At 39.1% G+C, this 18,738-nt stretch overlaps 1 protein-coding gene across 1 annotated transcript; it reads right to left on the bottom strand.

Annotated features, from left to right (window-relative positions):
• Positions 1 to 687: 687 nt before the first annotated feature.
• Positions 688 to 15,060, bottom strand: csrp2 (cysteine and glycine-rich protein 2). Its single transcript, XM_086146865.1, has 6 exons — positions 14,922 to 15,060; positions 13,062 to 13,182; positions 10,693 to 10,861; positions 8,243 to 8,372; positions 6,876 to 6,969; positions 688 to 883 (listed from the first exon to the last, which is right to left on the bottom strand). Exons 2-6 carry the CDS (start codon positions 13,171 to 13,173, stop codon positions 807 to 809), a joined length of 582 nt encoding a protein of 193 aa, XP_086002991.1. The 5' UTR covers positions 13,174 to 13,182; positions 14,922 to 15,060; the 3' UTR covers positions 688 to 806.
• Positions 15,061 to 18,738: the final 3,678 nt, after the last annotated feature.

An 18,738-nucleotide genomic window follows, 5' to 3' on the forward strand; every position in this document is an offset into this window, starting at 1 on the left:
CATGCTTGTGGACTCTGTAGTCATCCAAATTTTTTTTTTTTTTTTTCCTTTTTAAACAATGTCATATATCGCTGGGTTTGTTATACCACTGGATGTACAAATTGTAAAGCAAAGACACTAGAGAACTAAAGGCAGATGCCAATTTTTTCATTTTCTAAAAGCTGAAATGTGATCATGCAATAGTTTTAAGGATAGAGGGAGCCTCTGAAACTTTTGGGCCACATGTTTGCATCATCAGAAGAGGACATTTATTTCCTCGTTTCATGTTTCACTCCCACAATCCTGCTAAACACCTCTGCCCCGGCAAGACAACACACAGCCTTTAGTCTGAAAGCGAAGGTCACCACTTGGCTGCCATGATGACCGGCTTGTCCTTGAATATTGACAGCCGTTGAGTCAAAAGGAATAAAATCTGGCGCTTTTTTGTCTTTGCGGGGCAGAGTTCAACACGCCCAGCTCATCCATGACCTTTCAAAGCCATTGCAGTTCAGGCGGTTCTTCCAGCAGGCGACGTCTGGTCTGTGTCACGTCACCTCTGTGCGGGAAAATAAAAATGTAAAAAGTAAAGAACATAATCATTTCCAGTGCCTCTCTGCCCACATTCAGACATCACTGTAACTCCGCTTCAGATGTAAACATATGGGCATGGTTCAGTTTTAATGGCTTTAATAATAAAATACAGTCAAATGTGAACATCGTGTTGTTTTTATTTAAGTGTAAAAAGACTTGACAGAAGGAACTATTTAAGAAAACAAGTGGAAAGGCTGTAGGTCACTGGTGATGAAGATGGTACTGCCCTGCTGCCATCACTGGGCGTGAACCAGAGCACCAGCTCCTTGGCCATAACCAAACCCTTTGGGTCCAAAGTTCTTGGCGTAACAAGCTGGAAAGAGAAAACAGTAACAAATCACTGAGCTGTTACTTAACTGAAAACTAGTCACTTGGCTGGGAGATTGTGGTACATTATCTGCTCAAATCTGCCTCAACAACTAGGAAAAAATTAAACTGTTGGAGAGTCACCATTGCATACATTTTTCTGATGATCCATTCGAACAACCTGTCATTTAGCAAACCAAATCCAGGGGAAATGAGGTGTGGAAGCACTAAAATGAAACTTCATTCCACCACAAATCATAAACTATACCTTGTGGGATCATGAATCAGATTAAAGGGTTTTGTTTTGTCTAAAAGCCCCACTTTGCAAGAAGACGAGATGTTCAGTAAAGGTCATTATATTAATCGATTGCATTTGCCGTTTCCAGAGACTGACAGGCACAACGGAGCAACAAGGGAAGCAGAAGGAGACCCTCAGCATTTAGTCTTTTTGCCACTTTTTCTGGCAAAAAGGCTGGTTTTGGAACTATTTAGTCTTTTTGCCACTTTTGGCTTCCTGAAGTCTGTTTTATTGGCACAAATGCATCTTCCTGCATCTTTCACTTGACATACATTTTTATGTATAAAAAAACAACATTCTGACCGTTTGTGAAGAATAAAATATGTCGCACTAAAACTATCAATCTGGAATTTTTGATGGGTTTGTTTGCCATTACTGCATGAGTTCTCAAATTTTTATTAACAGAAGAAAAAGATTTTATGTTGTGGTTGTTAACTGATAAAACCAACTGCCCCCCTTTGGCTGTTTGACATGTTTTTAGTTTTTTTTTGTAGGGGGAGACATTTAAAACAGGAAGTGAGGTCACTTCCTCCTATGCGTAGGAGACCGCATGCCAATCAATGCTGCTGCCATCCAGTGCCTTCTTTTCCTCGGGAGCTTTCATTTGACGTCATAAGTAAGAGATGTTATTTCACAGCTTTAAGTTATACAGTCATGTATATCATACTTTTTCTACAAAAATGGGTTATCATTTAAATCATTTAGGACATGTTACTTGTATCTATTATCTTCATTGCACAACAATTTAGGACATGTTACTTGTATCTATTATCTTCATTGCACAACTTTGTGTGTTATTGGGATGCAATATTAAGTTTTATGAATCTTTGTCTGTAGCCACACACTTAATTTTCATGAGCGAAAAGAAAAATCCCAAGTCAGCCTGGTCCTCAGAGTTTGGTCATGGTTGTGTTTAGCTTTTTGTGTAGCTAAGCATGATGCAGAGACCACGATCAGTAAGGACTGAACATTTTATATACATAACGGTTATTTTCCAATTGCGAAACCACAATTTTGCAAACCAGGCTGCTTTTATCAAAATACGTACCAGAATGCACAAAAAGCACACACAAACTGCAAAATACCTCATATATCCTGCGAAAGAAGGACTGCAACTGAATTATAGAAATTGAACTTTTGCACCAAATGGATTACACTTCATTCATATTACCAGATTGTTGTCTCACCAACTACACACTGCTGGGCATGATGAAAAGCACGTTTATATTTTGTATGCTTTGCCATAATACTAAAATACTTCAAATTGTGGAGAATTTTTCAGATTGTTCACGTGCAGAGAATATATTCAAACATTCACAAACATTCTGTTGATACATTTTTTTTTTCACCAAGCAAGTCAGTGAGACATATCGTCACTTTCTTACTGTAAAATAATTTTCCAAGACATTTTGGGAAAGAAATGAGTTTTGTCATTGTTGTGGAAAAAAAAAAGCTGCTCAACTGTGGTCTTTAAATAATTACATTCTGATTGAAGTGGTAACAATTAACCACTGAGCTCATGTAGTGTCACAAAGGCAGTGTATTGAAATGGTGAAACATGCAACTTTATGTCAGATTGTTGTGTCTTATGCAGAGAACTGGGTTCTTGTGTGCTTTAAAAGGTACCATTTACAATTGCAAAATGAGTGTAAAGCAGAAAATAGGTTTAATGTTGGACACTTGAAAAGACTTGAAAAGACAATTTTTGTGCAATGATAATCTTTTTAGTGTGTTAACAATAGAGAAAAAACTGTATGTAGACAGCTTGTCAGCTTGTTTCCATGTTCTAAAGCTACAGTCGTCTTCCCCAAAGCTTTGTAAATTCAAGCTAGAATGAATTTTCTAAATTACACCCCTGGCTGTAATTAACAAGGGGACAAAAACTTTTTTCTAAAGTAATAGAGTTGCCTTGAATCTTTATTTTCTTCACTGCTTGGTTGAGGGTGACGCTACTTTCTATGAAATGACCAAGGATATGAATGTGATCTGTGTATTTTGGTTTTGAATGTCAGTTTCCAGTCTCCTTCTCTGGAGCATGATGGTCTTATGAATTTAAGAACCCATTTAGATTAAAATACTTCAGAGTATATTTTAAGGTGTGTCTACCTTGACTGGTCAATACCATGTCTAACTGATCCAACCAGATCCTCTCCTCACTCTCACTCTAGCCACATGACATAGGCCCTCTTTACCACATGCATGCTAATATTGCGCTCCAGAATGCCAGATTGGGTTTCTTAGTATGTGTTCAAATGTCTGGGAGGGGTTGACTCACTGCAAACTCTGGATAGTGGAGATTCCCTGGTTCACCTGCATTCTTAAAATATGTAATCTGTGTGAATGTATGCCCGCCTTCTGCAGTTGCAACGGAAACTGGTTTAAGAATTTGTGCCGCCTTTATGCCTGTCTGAATGTGTGATTTGGATGGAAAGGGCTTTTTTCTTTACGCCTGCGCTCTTCTACTGCTTACAGTTTCTTCAGCTGGCATGGCCTCCTGAGCTCCTGACATGCCAGTTAAATTGTGCTGAAACTGTCATGTATAGATTATCTAAGGTATTTGGTGACGCTTCTTGGTGCTACAGTAAATCTCGTGTCTGCTGTCTACATATTTCTTCAGCTTTTTCTCTCGTGGGGTCAGACATTTAAAGAGACAAACTGTGATTTGAAAAACTTCTGGCTTGTTCTGGGTTTTTTGGAGTTGAGATGCAACATTCCTGGTCTTAATTTTGACAATGACGTATGTTTTTTGTGTGTTTTCGGTTCATTGAGACTTCAATATCTCATTGTTCTAATGAGGAGAGAACTGCCTTTTGTGAGACAGCTCTGTCCCCTAAACACACACTTCTTGACTAAAGAGTCACTTCATTCAGCTGTTTCTGCTGAATTGTTTACATCAGCTGCAAACAGTCAGAGAGCTGACTGAAGACTATACTTATGACTTTACGGCTCATGAGTCTCTTTAGGACAACAGTTCACTGGTTCAGGTTAAAAATCAACAACATGTTTATGCTCTGACAGAGTCGCCTCTACTCTAATTAGAGTCACGCTGGAGTTTTTGGCTCGATGGCTCAAGCACACGCTACAGTCTAACTTTTTGACAAGAAACCCTCTTAAGAGTAGCCATTTTTTATTTTATACATTACAACTGTAACCAGTAAGGTATGCCATTTTCTTAAAAAAGCCGTCACCGAGTACTAAAAGTATAGCTGTCATTTCTTGCCTCCATGTTTTCTCTTAATTTTGTTGGTCAACACACACACACAGTGGGTAGTCAGTGCCTGTCCTGTTTTTTCCTCAAAACACTGCCTGTAAACTCAATATCCTCATATCATTTTAAACAACGGTCAAGTTGTTAACAGTTCAAACCAGCTCATGAGGTCTAATTTAGATGCTGTTGATGATGCCCCAAAAGTTGGTGGTATACGGTGTTGTAATGTTATTTGGCGCTGATGCCTGAAGTACATGGCATCTGGTTATTCCCACCATACAAGTGCAGTTAGTAGGCCAATGTACTGAGACTGTGTGAGAGTCAAACCATCCGCTAAAACATCCATCTATGTGCCCCCGCTTATCCGGAGTCAGGTCGCAGGGGCAGGAGCCGGAGCATTGAGGCCCAGACCTCCCTCTTCCCCCACCAAATGGTCCAGCTCCTCTAGCGGGATCCCAAGGTGTTCCCAGACCAGCCTGGAGACATAGTCACTCCAGCATGTCGTGGTTCTTCCCCGTGGTCTCCTCCCGGATGGATATGCCTGGACTACCTCCCCCCGCAGGCATCCAGGAGGCATCCTGACCAGATGCCCGAGCCACCTCATCTGACTCCTCTCTATACTGAGGAGCAGCAGCTCTACTCCAAGCTCCTCCCAGATGACTGACTTCTCACCCTATCGCTAAGGGTGATCCCCCTTTTTAAAAAGAGGGATCACCACCCCGGTCTGCCAGTTCAGCGGCACTGTCCCCGATATCCACACAATGTCGCAGAGACGTGTCAGCCAAGACAGCCCTCCAGTATCCAGATCAGGGGTGTCAAACCCATTTTGGTCCAGCAGCCACGTACAGCCTAATTTAATGTCAAGGGGGCCAGACCAGTAAAATCATTAACTAGAAGTAACACTAAGTCCCAATTTTTCCTTTGTTTCAGTGTAAATGAGGTAAACGGGTAAATTATAAAAATCTTTATAGGTCATGAACTGTTCCTCTAAGAAATACATGACAATCAATATTAAAAATGAATATTAAAAAAGAATTGATGAAATTACACCCTAAAAATGGTGAGTTATAAGAGGAAATCTTGCCACTGTGGGGAAAATTTGTCACTAGAATTTATTAGAAAATTGTTTGGTAGCATGTATAAGACGAGGTATAATGTTTACAAGGCTATTCTGGTTATTTAGTCAATCTTTATAATTTTGCCCATTTTTTTTTGCTATCATTTTTGAAGAAAAGACCATTTTAACAACGTTACTAGACACTTTTTCAGTAAGAAAATCACTTTGTTTTCAAATTTTGAAGCAAAAAATACATTGCAAAGTTACTTTTTCCATTTTTTCCTTGCCCTTTTTTTTTTTTGAAGCCCACTATATAAAACCCCCAGATGCATGTGAGAAAAAGCAGGGGGCCACAAAATATTGTTCTGGGGGCAGCAATTGACCTGCACGCCATGAGTCGGAGACCCCTGATCCAGAGCCTTGAGGAACCCAGGGGGGACCTCATCCCCCCGGGGCCCTGCTACTGAAGAGCATTTTGACTGCTTCAGCAACTTCAACCATGGAAATAGTTGTTTCCGCTCCAGAATCCCCTGGCTTAGGCGTTTCAATGGGGTTGAGGAGGTCTCGAAAGTATTCCTGCCACCGATCGACGTCTCAAGTTGAGGTCAGCAGCGCCCCGCTCCCACTCTACACAGTGTTGACGGAGCACTGCTTCCCCCTCCTGAGCCGCCAGACCAGAATCTTCTCGACACTCACCGGAAGTTGATCTCCATGGTCTCTCCGAACTCCTCCTACACCAAAGGTTTTGCGTGGGCAACCAGTGAAGCCACATGCCGCTTGGCCTGCCGGTATCTGTCAGCTGACTCCAGAGCCCCACAGGCCAGAAAGGCCCGATAGAACTCCTACTTCAGTTTGACAGCATCCCTGACCGCTGGGGTCCACCAGCGGGTTCGAGGGTTGCCGCCAGGCACTGACCACCTTACAGCGACAGCTTCAGTCTGCCGCCTCGGCAATGGAAGCACAGAACATGGCCGATTTGGACTTAATGTCCCTTGCCTCCCTCAGGATGTGGTTGTGACTCTGCCGGAGGTGGGAGTTGAAACTCCCTCTGACAGGGAACTCTGCCAGATGTTCCCAGCAGATCCTCACATTATGTTTGGGTCTGCCAGGTCCGATCGGTATCCTCCTCCACCATCAGAGCCAGCTCACCACCAGGGGGTGATCAGTTGACAGCTCCATACCTCTCTTCACCCGAGAGTCCAGGAAATGCGGCCACAAGTCCAACGACACGACCACAAGGTTAATCAAAGAACTGTGGCCTAAGGTGCGTTAGTGCCAGGTGCACCTTTAAGCCAGAACATTGTGTTCCAACCAAGCAAAAAAGTCCAATAACAAAACACTGCTCAGGTTTAGATCGGGGGGGGGGGGGGGCGCTATAAGAGCCAGCCTTTCAGTACATGGTTTAAATATTCTCTTTTCTGGGCACTTCACCTCACCTTTGCAGTAGATTTCTCCATCTTTTTCCGTTTGGGTGGTGGACTCCAGGCTCTTGCCGCACTTTGCACAGCGGAAGCATTTCTTGTGCCATGGCTGTGAGCAGAGAGACAGAAACAACCACATTTGATGCTGCCTCTAGGAACCTTCAGGTATTCTGCTTTTCTTATTTTTTTTCAAGTATAGGCAATAACTCTTGCCTGCACTCTTCTCCAACAAACCGCAAAACACAAATTTGCTACGAAGAAAGCGGGTAATTGCAACAAAATAGACGTACAAAGGGTTGTAAAGAGCTTTGAGAATTACATGGAAAATGGATGTTCCAGTCTATACTTGTACACTTTGACTTTACTGCTGATAATGCGCTAATGTATCATGCACTTTCACATTTTCTTAGAAGGTATTTCATCACATCTTCCGTCCAATTTCATCAAAGGTTACTATTCCCATAGGCGTGTAAAAGTCTTTATTACAGACATAACAGGTTTTGCTTTGGCAGAGTATTGTAGCCTCTGACATATTCTTTCAATCCAATGACATGACCAGGTGGTTTGTGAGGTACATTTGTTCAGAACAAGAAACACTCCACCTGTGGCAGAGGCAGAGATGCAGCTCGGTGGACACGTTTAGGATCTTCTCTGATTCTTATGGATTTTTTTCATCAATAACATTTCTTGTAAATGCATCTCAAATAGTTTGAGATTTTTCATCAGTGTTAAATCGGCATGACAACAACATCTGCCGCAACCCCCAGTGTCTAAACAGACCCACACATTTACCACCAGCTGTTACCAATCCTAAATGTGTGGAAAGCTTTTCTTCAGAAAAACAGGCCTTTTGTTCATATTAAAAGACACAATCACGGCTCACTGCTGTAAAAACTATGGTTTCTGTTTCATGACAGTGATTTCTGATTCATTTCTGGTACTTTGCTGGTCATAACACTACTTGCATATTTACAATGTGCACAACAATACTGTACATGTTAGAAAGGATTTAACCAACATTATCATGGAAGTTATAGGGTCATATACGTTATCATATACGTTACTATTCATTTAAAATAACAATGTGGCAGTGGAAGAGCTGGCAACTTGATCTACTTGAATTAAAAACAATTCGTAAAACTGACAGATTGATGAATTCTCTTAGTTCCTGTGCCAAGTTCTCTTAAGACAATTTCTTGCTAATTTTTTGATAGTTCATTATTCATGTCAAGGTTAGTTCCTTGTAAATTTCAAGATTGTATTTAAAGATGTATAAATATAACTGCTTGCCCATTAATACTGTCAACCACAAGTGATTTTAAGCACAAGCGTATCTATACAGGGAAAAAAAATATTGTAAAAAAATATTCTTAAAAATTTACCTTGCCCGCCCCCATGATCTTCTCAGCTGCATACACAGATTCATTACACCGAGAACACTTCTCAGAGCCTCCAAACTTCTGGGCAAATTTAGATGTGTTGGGGTTGGTGGTTGGCTTGTGAGACTGTGTCCTGGTGGAAGGGAGGGCCAAGCATGGACATGAACATATAACATAATTCATGAACATAAAAATAAAATCTATTTCGAATGCAATCCAAATTTTGACAATTCAAAAAAAACAAAAAAAAACAAATAGGACTAATGGCAATGTCTGGAGCAGAATCTCATCAAAAATTGGCCTGAAGAGAATTTTTGTTCACGAATAACTTGTGTTTGATAGGTGATATACATGTCAATTAAACTGTAATTCAGCTTTTATTCATACTTGAAAAACAACCTGGTGAGCAGCTTTACAGTGAAGACCTCGACCAAAGCTGATGAAAATCCCCCTGAAGATACTGATAAAGGGTTAAAATCTTACTTTATATTATACACGCATCACCTCTTGAAAACTGTTAACAAACAGCATGAAGAATATAAATAAAAATGTACAATTTGGCTGTATCTAAAATGTTTGAAAATCCTGGCTATAGATCTAGAACACTGTCAAACTTTAATTTGTTCTCTTAAAACCAACCATTCAATATGTTATCAAATACTGGTTCAGAATGGGTTTTTCTTTGCTAATTAAACCAGCTCTGTCTTAGTATTTGCCAGATTGTTTTTTGGCTGTTTACATCTGCAGAATTTTCCACAGCCATTATCAGCCTCATTACCTGTGGGCTGACAGAATTATGGCAAGACACTAATTAAAAACTCCTAGTTGCCCCTATAATATCATTAGGAAGACCACTTCATAGTGCTCAAGAAACAGTGAGATAGGATTGTAATTTAGGTTACTCATTAAAATAACCTACAATACAACTCTATCTCAATGTGCTTTAAATACTTATCCAAGTGGTCCTTCCTACAGGAAAGTAATATGTCTCCTGGATGGCTTTCCTAAAATACCAGTAAAAAAGATAAAAATAATAATAAAAAAGGAATTGAAATGTAACTGTTACCCACTGTCTCACATTCCGAGTAATAGTCTTTGAGTGTGTTTTTATTACCTATTTATCAACAATGTAATAAAAACAACATAAAATGTAATTTGTTCAAAATAAGATCATCCTTTATAAGTCCCACAGCAGGGAAATTGTACCTCCTATCCCTACTTATTACTACGCCTTTTTCGGAAACTAAATATGTTACTTGGCGTTCAAAAAAAAAATATAGCCAGGGAGTGTGAGTCATGTGGTCGTCATGAAAAATCCAGTCTTTATCTTAGAAAACACATCTTCCTTTCACCATGGGGATGCAAGTCCACACACACTGGCAGTACATGGTAGCAACTTGAGCTAATGAGAATGAGAAATGCAGGTGTAGCTTATTGCTCAGCTGCACCAGCAATAGTGTTGTTTTATGCATTTCAGTCATAAACCAGAACATCCAGGAGACATGCGGCCACACTAAACAACAATCCTCCTAAATACCTCCATGGAACAGTAATAATTTCCATGAAGGTTTTATGTGACAATTAGGCCAGAGAGATGACTGTCAAATCTGTCTCTTTGTCATTGTGTCTCCATACCCTATGTTAGGAGGGAATGGAGGACCCTGAAGCCATTAGGCGGTGCTTATCGAAGAGTGACCGCTAGCCCTCATGGCCCCTGAATGAAGCCCTTTGTGGCAAAGAACACAGTAGAGGGCTAACAGGATCCTGTTACATAAACTCTTTCATAATAATCCTTGGATGACTGGGGTGGGATAAATATTCAATGTAGGTGTTTGTGCATGTGCTTTTGTATGTGACTGCATTTTTCTCTTTGTTTTTGGTGTTTGCATATCAGCCATTTGTTCAGGTCAAGCCGATATTGTGTGAGCTCCACATAATTTTGAGTCCACTACCACTGGAAATTGCTAGTGTAACATACAGTAATTTTCAATTAAATTTAAAATGTTTTAATTCCTTTAATCATTTAATTATGCCGTTTCGTGTGTGTGTGTGTGTATGTGTGTGTGGAGAGAGGGAAAGAGAAGATGCCCCCTTTCTACCAGCTTTACTATTAAAACTCATGATACATTAATTACACAAACCAGAGACCACTCAATCATGACTGGGTAAATTTTGGATGGCGCACCAACATATTGATAAAGCTTTTGAATGCAGAGCTTATTCCAATTATGCTATTCATCATCGCGCCGGGAACAAACTTAGTTAAATAAGTAATGAAAGAGTGCTTCTAATGTCTGTGCAGGTTTTTCAGGTCAGGGCAAAAGGTAGCTGACGTGGTAAATCTCTAGTGATAACAGTGATTTTAAGGATTCTGAGCGTCAACACAACAAACAAACAGATGATAGTGTGACAGGTTATGCAACAGTGAATACTTCTTCCCCAGCCCCACTTACTCATCAGGTTTGATTCCCAGTCGCTCTCCTCTGTCCATGTTGAGTGTTCCTGCCCCCTGCCCGTAGCCATAACCTTTGGGGCCGTACTTCTTTCCGTAGCATGATTTGCAGTAGATCTCCTGATTATGAATAGCCAACGTGGTGCTGTCTAAGCCCTTCCTGCAGACCACTGAAGACACAAAGAAATGGAATTGGAGAAAAAAAATATAATGGTAAAGAAAAAATCTAATTTCAATTAAAAAAAAAAAGTTAATTGCCAGTGATCTGAGTTTTGTTTTTTTGCTGTTTTCTGAAGTCGTGGAGTTTCTCTGACATTTGTTCATTATCTCGTCCAAATAGTACTTGCCATTTGTTTCAGCAGACCTATATTCACATTAACCATCGTCATCATATCTTGTATGTCTGAGAGTTAGACTTTAAAGGTATACGGGTACAATTTCGGCTGGGTGCACAACCTGCCTGGGGAAAGAAAAAGGATCGGTGGTTTATGACTGAACATTGCCTGGCTGCTGGGATTAGCTGCATTCTTCAGACTCTGCACTGTGTGACCGTTTGAAACTGGTTTAAAATTTCACACAACTGGCTGGAAACATGTCTGAAATTCTGTCTGTTTTTTAATGGCCAGTTCTTTTGAAATTAAACCACTGGGAGGATATTTCTGTCTGTCCAGTCCGCTAAGTCCCCTGTTGTCATATTTCATTTCATTTCATTTAGCTATTGTTGGAACAGTCAAATATTAGATTTCTCCTCATCTTCTGAGTCATTCAGAGGTTTCAAAGGCTACTAGCCCAAGTTTCACAGGGTGGACGTAAAAGAATATTGCATTTTTAATTGTATTACTATTTTAAAGAATGTCATACATGAGAAGATGAGCATTTGATTTTGATAAATATATAGTTTGAGGTATAGTTTTATGTAGTTTTTCCCTATTTTTCAGTGTATGAATTTCATAAAAGCTCTGCAACATAGCAATTTTTCTTGCTTATATGTGGCATAAGATACATTATATCAAACTGGTGTTATTAAGCTACCTTGGCCTTGTTGAGCATCTTTGGGGTCAGCTAACTTATAACAATCCCACAGGCATTATTGAAGCCACGTAAGTAGTGATGCTACATTCCAGGATTCACTGAGGGGGGACCCACTGCCCCAGACTTTTAAAGCCCCAGTCTTATGTATTTACAATTTTTTTCACTTGTAGTTACGTCATTGGAATGCAATGCAACTGGCAAAAGGCTGGAAATAAGTACCACAAAGCCTCAGCATGAATGTGAATAATTACATGAGCCTCAGTTTGCAACTGTATGACCTTTCTGTCACTTTTAAACAGTCTTTCATAAACAGAATGGCAACCCTTGAATGTCAGAAAATGTCAAACTGAAGAACTGGAGCAAGGGCAATGAGCCAAGGACACCGAGTCCCACTCCTCATCATCTCTCCAGTGGGAGTGTCGGACAAGTCTGCCTTTGTGAGCCGGGAAAATAATTGATTCCAATTGCTGTTGTGCTCTCCTGATGAGTGTATGAATAAACCTGGTGTGTGTGTGAGGCTTCCAGAGGGACATGGTCAATGTTCACTGACATTTCATGGACACCCCACACTACCACCCCTCCCACAATACACTGTGAACTCAAAACAGTTCACGGAGTTCCCTAGTCTTTCGTCTGACTCAGTGCTTACCCTCCAATATATTTCAATTTTGTGACCATGCTAATGGGGGTAACTCCGACATGAGACTTTTAGAATTGGCCGTCTTCCAGTAACCTCAGTAACCTTCATAATTCAATACACTTTCGATTTTTTTTACTCCATTTACTTCCCCCAAGTATCATATTCTCAATGAATGCTTTAAAACAGTCCCCTCCCTGTCAGTGTTGGGTGTTCACAAAAGATCTTGAAGAGTCTGCATGGAAAAACGGCTGTAGTAGTAGTTTAAAGTTTTGGCCTTATTGGCCAGCTGGTGACTCAATTTACTCCATTTGCCCTGATATATATAACAGCACTCTGCATGATAAAAAGCTCTTTATGTGGCTAGTAGAAGGGGAAAAAGATATATCTGCAATATTAAAAAATATTTGCATATTCAGATAATAGTATCTGCATTACTCATTTAATCCAGCAGATCGGTTTAAGAATGTTGTCTGTTTTGCATTTCATCCTTTTTCTGAAGACTATATGCAGATGTGCTTTGCGCTAAACATGTTTATGTTATCACTTGTTATATTATCACTCATTCACACTATGAATACCATGTCAAATAAAACTTAGAAGCATGTCATAAATTATAACTTGGACACAACTTTCAACCTTTTCAGTTTGGTTTGGAAAAAAACACAAATGTCTCTAGTGAATGACATCCTACAACTTACTGCAGAGAAAACAGCATTTGTGAAAACACTTTCCATCACACTGCACTTCCTCAGCATGGTAAACTGTTCCGCCACACGCTGTACACTTGTTGCCTCCTCCCCAATTTGGCATTGTGTGGCTCTATGGAGAGACAGAGAGAAAGGTACGACACTGTGAAGCTATTAAGGCAAGATTGGATTCCTACAGGTTTCGAAATCTTTTTCCATCTACACTCTTCTTCCAAACTCCAGCAAGTTCACCATGAGGATGGTCAGTGTAACAACAAACATGTGCTCTTAAAATTAGATTTTCAGGCTTGTTCTGTCCTTTTAAACTCCAGTTATAGGCTGCAGTACCATCAGTCGAATAGTGTCTTGTTGAAACTGAAAATGTAATGCCAAATCGTTGAAACAAAACCCCTCCTACTGGTCAAAATTGCAAGCCTGAAACACAATATAAAGTTGTCGGACAAAACAACAGAGCAGACTAATACCCAGAGGAATGTATTGTGGCTCCGTGCTTTAGGGCTTTTGTTGTCTGGTGATGGGCTGCGGGACACAAACATGCATTGCTTAGGAGAATTGTGAGTAAAGCTTATTGTTACCACAATAAGACTCGTCTGGTCACTCCCTTGACTTTCACATGCATCTGTTTGTTATGTAGTGTAAAAGTGTGTCAAGAGTATGTCAGCATGTGACAAATTTAGCATTTTATAGCTTTTCTTGCACCAAGCGAGCCTGCTGCCATGCTATTCTTGGGAGATCTAAATTAAAGAGTGCTGGTGTTTGTTATTAGCCAGGAAAAAAAAACCAAAGCAGTAGGAGCTATTAATCTTGTCAGCCACTAAATCCTCCTCCCATCTGGATTAGAGACTGTGCGACAGGCCTGAACAGGACGGGATAAAAAGAGCACCTTAGACTGCCTTTGAAGCTGGAGTGTGATGGGAACAACTGAGCTAAGAGACAACGGGAAGAGGCTAATGTGTCCTCCGATGAGGAGGCCTCATTCAACCCGGCAGAAGACCGAATTCAGTATTATAGTGTAGTGAACAGCTAATACCAAATTGACAAAAATCAGACCGAATATTTGATTTTTTTTTTTTTTTTTGCCTGTTGTGCTTGACTGATATTTTTACCAATATTCCATGAATGTTTGTCATTTGCAGTCTATATTTGACATCAGTTTCCTGTACCAAGTTATGGATGAAATAACTTGAGTTCTGGCTAAAGGATTCAGTATTGGTATTACCTCAAATAGGGGTATAACTATGAACTGCATTTAATAATTTAACTGAAGTCTGTTTGAATAATATAGCTGATAGAGATTCTATTTTGCTTCTTTCCAAAAAGTCTTGTCTTGACCCTCTGACCGAGATTTTCATCTGCAGCTAACTTGGTCAAAGTTGTGGTAAAGTTACTTTAGAAATTGCCAAGCCACCTACTGGGTTGGCTTGAAAACAGTATTAATTTTTTTTTATTGCTGTATTGCTTTTCAATTAACAAAATGGACAAAGTTCAACGATGGTCTTTTACAAAATACCCTATATATTCAACAACGTATATTTAATGTTCCCGTTTGGGCACAGCGACTTTATAGCCTTGTCATTTTGGCTAACAAGCAAACGGAAACGATTCACTTGCAGTAGCAAACTCACCTTTTCATCTTTTTATTTATGACAAATGTAAAGAAATACGTACTTAATCCCTGTTCCAAACATAAGTAAACCCCAATATGTTTCATTTTTATTGAATGCAGAAGACGGTAATAGATGACCAAGAAAAAGTAAACCATTTGTTTACGTTTTGCCGCGGACCTCAGGAATTCAATTAAAAGTAACTTTTAAGTGAACCGGTCTAAAATAGCAAACTCTGAAAAGTTACCTGGACGGAGTTTTAAAGTAGTAGGTAAGGTCCAGATGTGAAAACTGCAAAGTTCCAGCTGAGTGGAGTAGCTTTCCAGCACTGTTGAGGATTTACTCCTGACACCGTGATGCCACATACTCCGCAATTTAGCGAGGCGTTGCGGGGAGGAGCTTCGACTGTCCTCAACTCAACACTTTGCTGCCTTCAGGTGCAGTCAGACATTTGACACATTCGTAAACTGGATTCATTGCGTGTGTAAAAACGTTAAATAGACATTTATGCCAGAGGGAACATAGCCAGCAGATATATGCTTACAGAGACAGAACACAAAAATTGATTTTTATTTTTTTATTTTTATTTTTATGAAAATATCGACTGAAGCTGTTTTTTTTTTTTTTTTTGAGTGTATGATTTATTTTAACTGCATTTCTTGCCTTCCTCTATCAGGCCTGGACTAAAGAGTGATGTGGCCTCCTCTTTTGTCATCTTTAACGATTAGGTTACTAATCAAGCATTATTCTAATAGTTGTTTGGAAGGAGTGCGATGGGAATTAACTAAGCCCTCGGACAACAGCCCGCATTAGATTCTGATATTTGTTTTAGTGCCCAGGAAAGACTTTTAAAAGCATTGAAAGGGAAATCAGACACAAACACAGTGACCTGACCCTTGGGCAGAGTAGTTACAAGGTTTTCCTTTTTCTTTCTTTTAATCGCCATTTTCAGATTACCGGTACTTACTGATTATTTTCATTTGAATTTTTAGATCATCCAGCTCGAAGGAAGCGCTTGTTTTTTATGGGCGGCGTGGCACTTTCCTGGTTTGATTCCCGGGTCCTCCTAGTGTGTCAAAGTGTTGTTGAGCAAGACACTGAAAATACCACAAAAACAGGATGCTATGATAAAAGGTTTTAAGTGCAGTTACTGTAAGGTGATTGTCTTCACTCTACTAACAACTAGCAGATGTGATGTCAGGACACTCGGACATGTTTACTCCGGAGACTGTAAAACAACATATTTCTTGTAAAAATGATAGCACTTGTGAAATTCGGCAAAAAAAAACTTGTTCATGATTTTGTTGATTCTTGCAGTTATCCTCCCCCCTGGTGGAGAAAGTGAAGTCAATACTGGCATGTTTCTGCTTATTTTGCTTTACAAAGGAAGATGTATGCGGCAAAGACAATAGATAACAGAGAGGCAATTCATCATCCTTAAGAATAGGTTGAGAAAAACATGACACAGAAAATTAACTGTTTATTCATCACCTTTCTTTTGAGGTTTTCACATTCTGCAATTTCTACTGCCCTCAATACCAAAACCAACCCATGCTGTTGAAACAGCACTTGATATATTAGAGATCACAAATCACTTTGATATCAAAATGGAAATTCACCAGAGGGAGAGTGAATAAATCTCCAGGGTGTATGATTACATGTGTATGAAAGCGCATCCTTGTAATATCACACACTCAGAGGACTTAAGTCTCATGACCATGTCTCCTCACCGTGAAATTTAATTAGGGAGGTGTAATTACAGACATACACAAAGATGCAGTAAATCTGGTTTTAGGGTAAACCAACATCGGTTATATCCCCTACCATTAGAGCATCATTTACACAGAAAAAATAGATGAAATCGCAAGAATTCAAACACTTTCTCCAACTGCTATTCGAAAGGGTCATAAGATGCACCACTTGATATGGTATTTAAGAAAATATATAAGAACCAATCTGCTGTAACAAGCTTGACTCCTATTGATGACTCTTGGGAACTATGATTATGTACCATACATAATCAGACCATCACTGTCATATCTTTAGCTCTACATAAGTATTTTTGAGGTTTTGTTCAGTGAACAAATTCTGTGCACATACTGGATACTATAGTTGTGTTTAAAACATGTCTCTAGTATTAGTGCATAGCCTTCAGCGTCAATAGTTGAATGTGACAGTGTGAAAAACATAAATGAAATGTTTCTATTTCGTAGCAAGCAGGTTTCTTTGCCTCCAACTGGACTGTATGTGTTTGGCATTATTAGTCTGCACGTTTTCTCCGGGTCTTCAATCTAATCCCATGGTCCAAAAATATTGTAGTAGGTTTATTAAAGACTCCAAATGTTCCTTGTGAATGAGCGTGTGGTTATTTGTTTTTATATGTGGCCCACTGATTGACAACTGGTCCAGGTTAAACCCTGCCTCTCACCCAGTGTGAGCAAGGACAGGCTTGAGACCGCCCACCAGCAACTCTATGCTCAGGATAAGCTGTATAGACAGTGAATGAATGGAAATTAACTTACCGATCTAATTATCTGAGCAATTTAGCTGGCACCAAACCAACTGTATGGTTAAATTTAAATACCATCCCCACTGTATATGACAATACTGGATGCATTTATTTACACAGTAATCAGTGTAAAGTTAACTGCCCCATCTGCTTAGGTCCAGAGTTCTAAACTCCTTAGTGTCCAATCAAATCTATCAATGGTTCCCTCTGTTCATCTTTGGTACTCCTTTAAAATAGCCTTTAGAGTTTGTGTTTTTAAAGTTTATTAAAGTCTTTAAAACTTCCTTTGCAATCATGGGTCATAAAACCCATGCAACAATTCATCCATGAAATCACACCAGCAGCTCAGAGCAACTTGATTGAGTGTCTCCTGAACACATGACCATGCTGTGTGTCCCTCTGCTGCAGCACTGGACTGTGAATTATTGATGAAACATGTGCATTTGTCTGTCTATAACCCAAAGCTGCCTGTCATAATTTTCATTACTTTGAATATTCAACTGAAAAATTAACATAAAATTATGGAGGAATCTCATGTCTTTGTCAGTTTGACTAATACTGTTTATTTTGGCCTGTTTCATTTTAACCATTTTTGGACAGAATTAAGATGCTTCACCTCTTTAATAGTACAAGTATCACACTTTGAGAATACTCCATGACAAGCAAAGGTTATAACAATCTTGAACTGAGAATAAATATTTATTTTTCCCAACAGAAACAATTGCATATTATGGACAAGGACATTAAGAAAGCGATACCAAATTAAGACACATATTGGGACTCACTTTTTGTAGTTAAACCAAATTAGACATTCTTAGCGATTCATATAGCATACTTTTAATATTTGAATCTTGTAAAAAATCAAACTACAGTACTTTTCAAATATATGGATGAGGTTTAGATTATTTCTGGTGAGCTGCAGGTTTCTCATTTTATATTGAGCAGTGCAGGTTTTTATGTTTGTTCCATTTTATTTCTGATTTTTGTTTTTTTTTTGTTCAGTTTCAATTTTTAATGTTGCAGGTTATATTAATTTCAGACTTCAGTTATTTTTTTCCCCTTTAATAAGCCACCATTTGTTTCCAGCTATCATTCCTTAACTGTATTTCCTCTCCTGATAGTTCCTTTTCTTTCTTTGCTGCCTCTTGTTTTTTAATACAAATTCATGACACAATTAAATCTCCACTTTCTGTTATTCTACTGCAGCATGTGAACAAATTTATTTTGGTTTTCATCTTTTTTTATCTTTTCACATCACATTACATTTCATCCAAAATGTTTGAATTTGACAGAAAGAAAATAATTCTACAGAAGCGAGTGTTAACCTTTTTAATAAAAGTTTCTGACTGCCATACAAAAGAAAATCAGTTTTGTCATATGACTACAGAATAGAAAATACACAGAAGTAACATATTTTTCATTACTAAAAGCTGTTGTGCAATAACACTTTATGTACACTTTACTTTCTGTATTTCATGTGAATATTTGATGACAACATGAATACAATGTGTAAATAGTGAAAAATGACCGTACATATTGAGCAAGTAGCCACTGG

This window comes from Fistularia commersonii, chromosome 5, assembly GCF_037954325.1.
Source record: "Fistularia commersonii isolate RoL2024-O1a breed Wild chromosome 5, RoL_Fcom_v1.0, whole genome shotgun sequence".
NCBI lineage: Eukaryota > Metazoa > Chordata > Actinopteri > Syngnathiformes > Fistulariidae > Fistularia > Fistularia commersonii.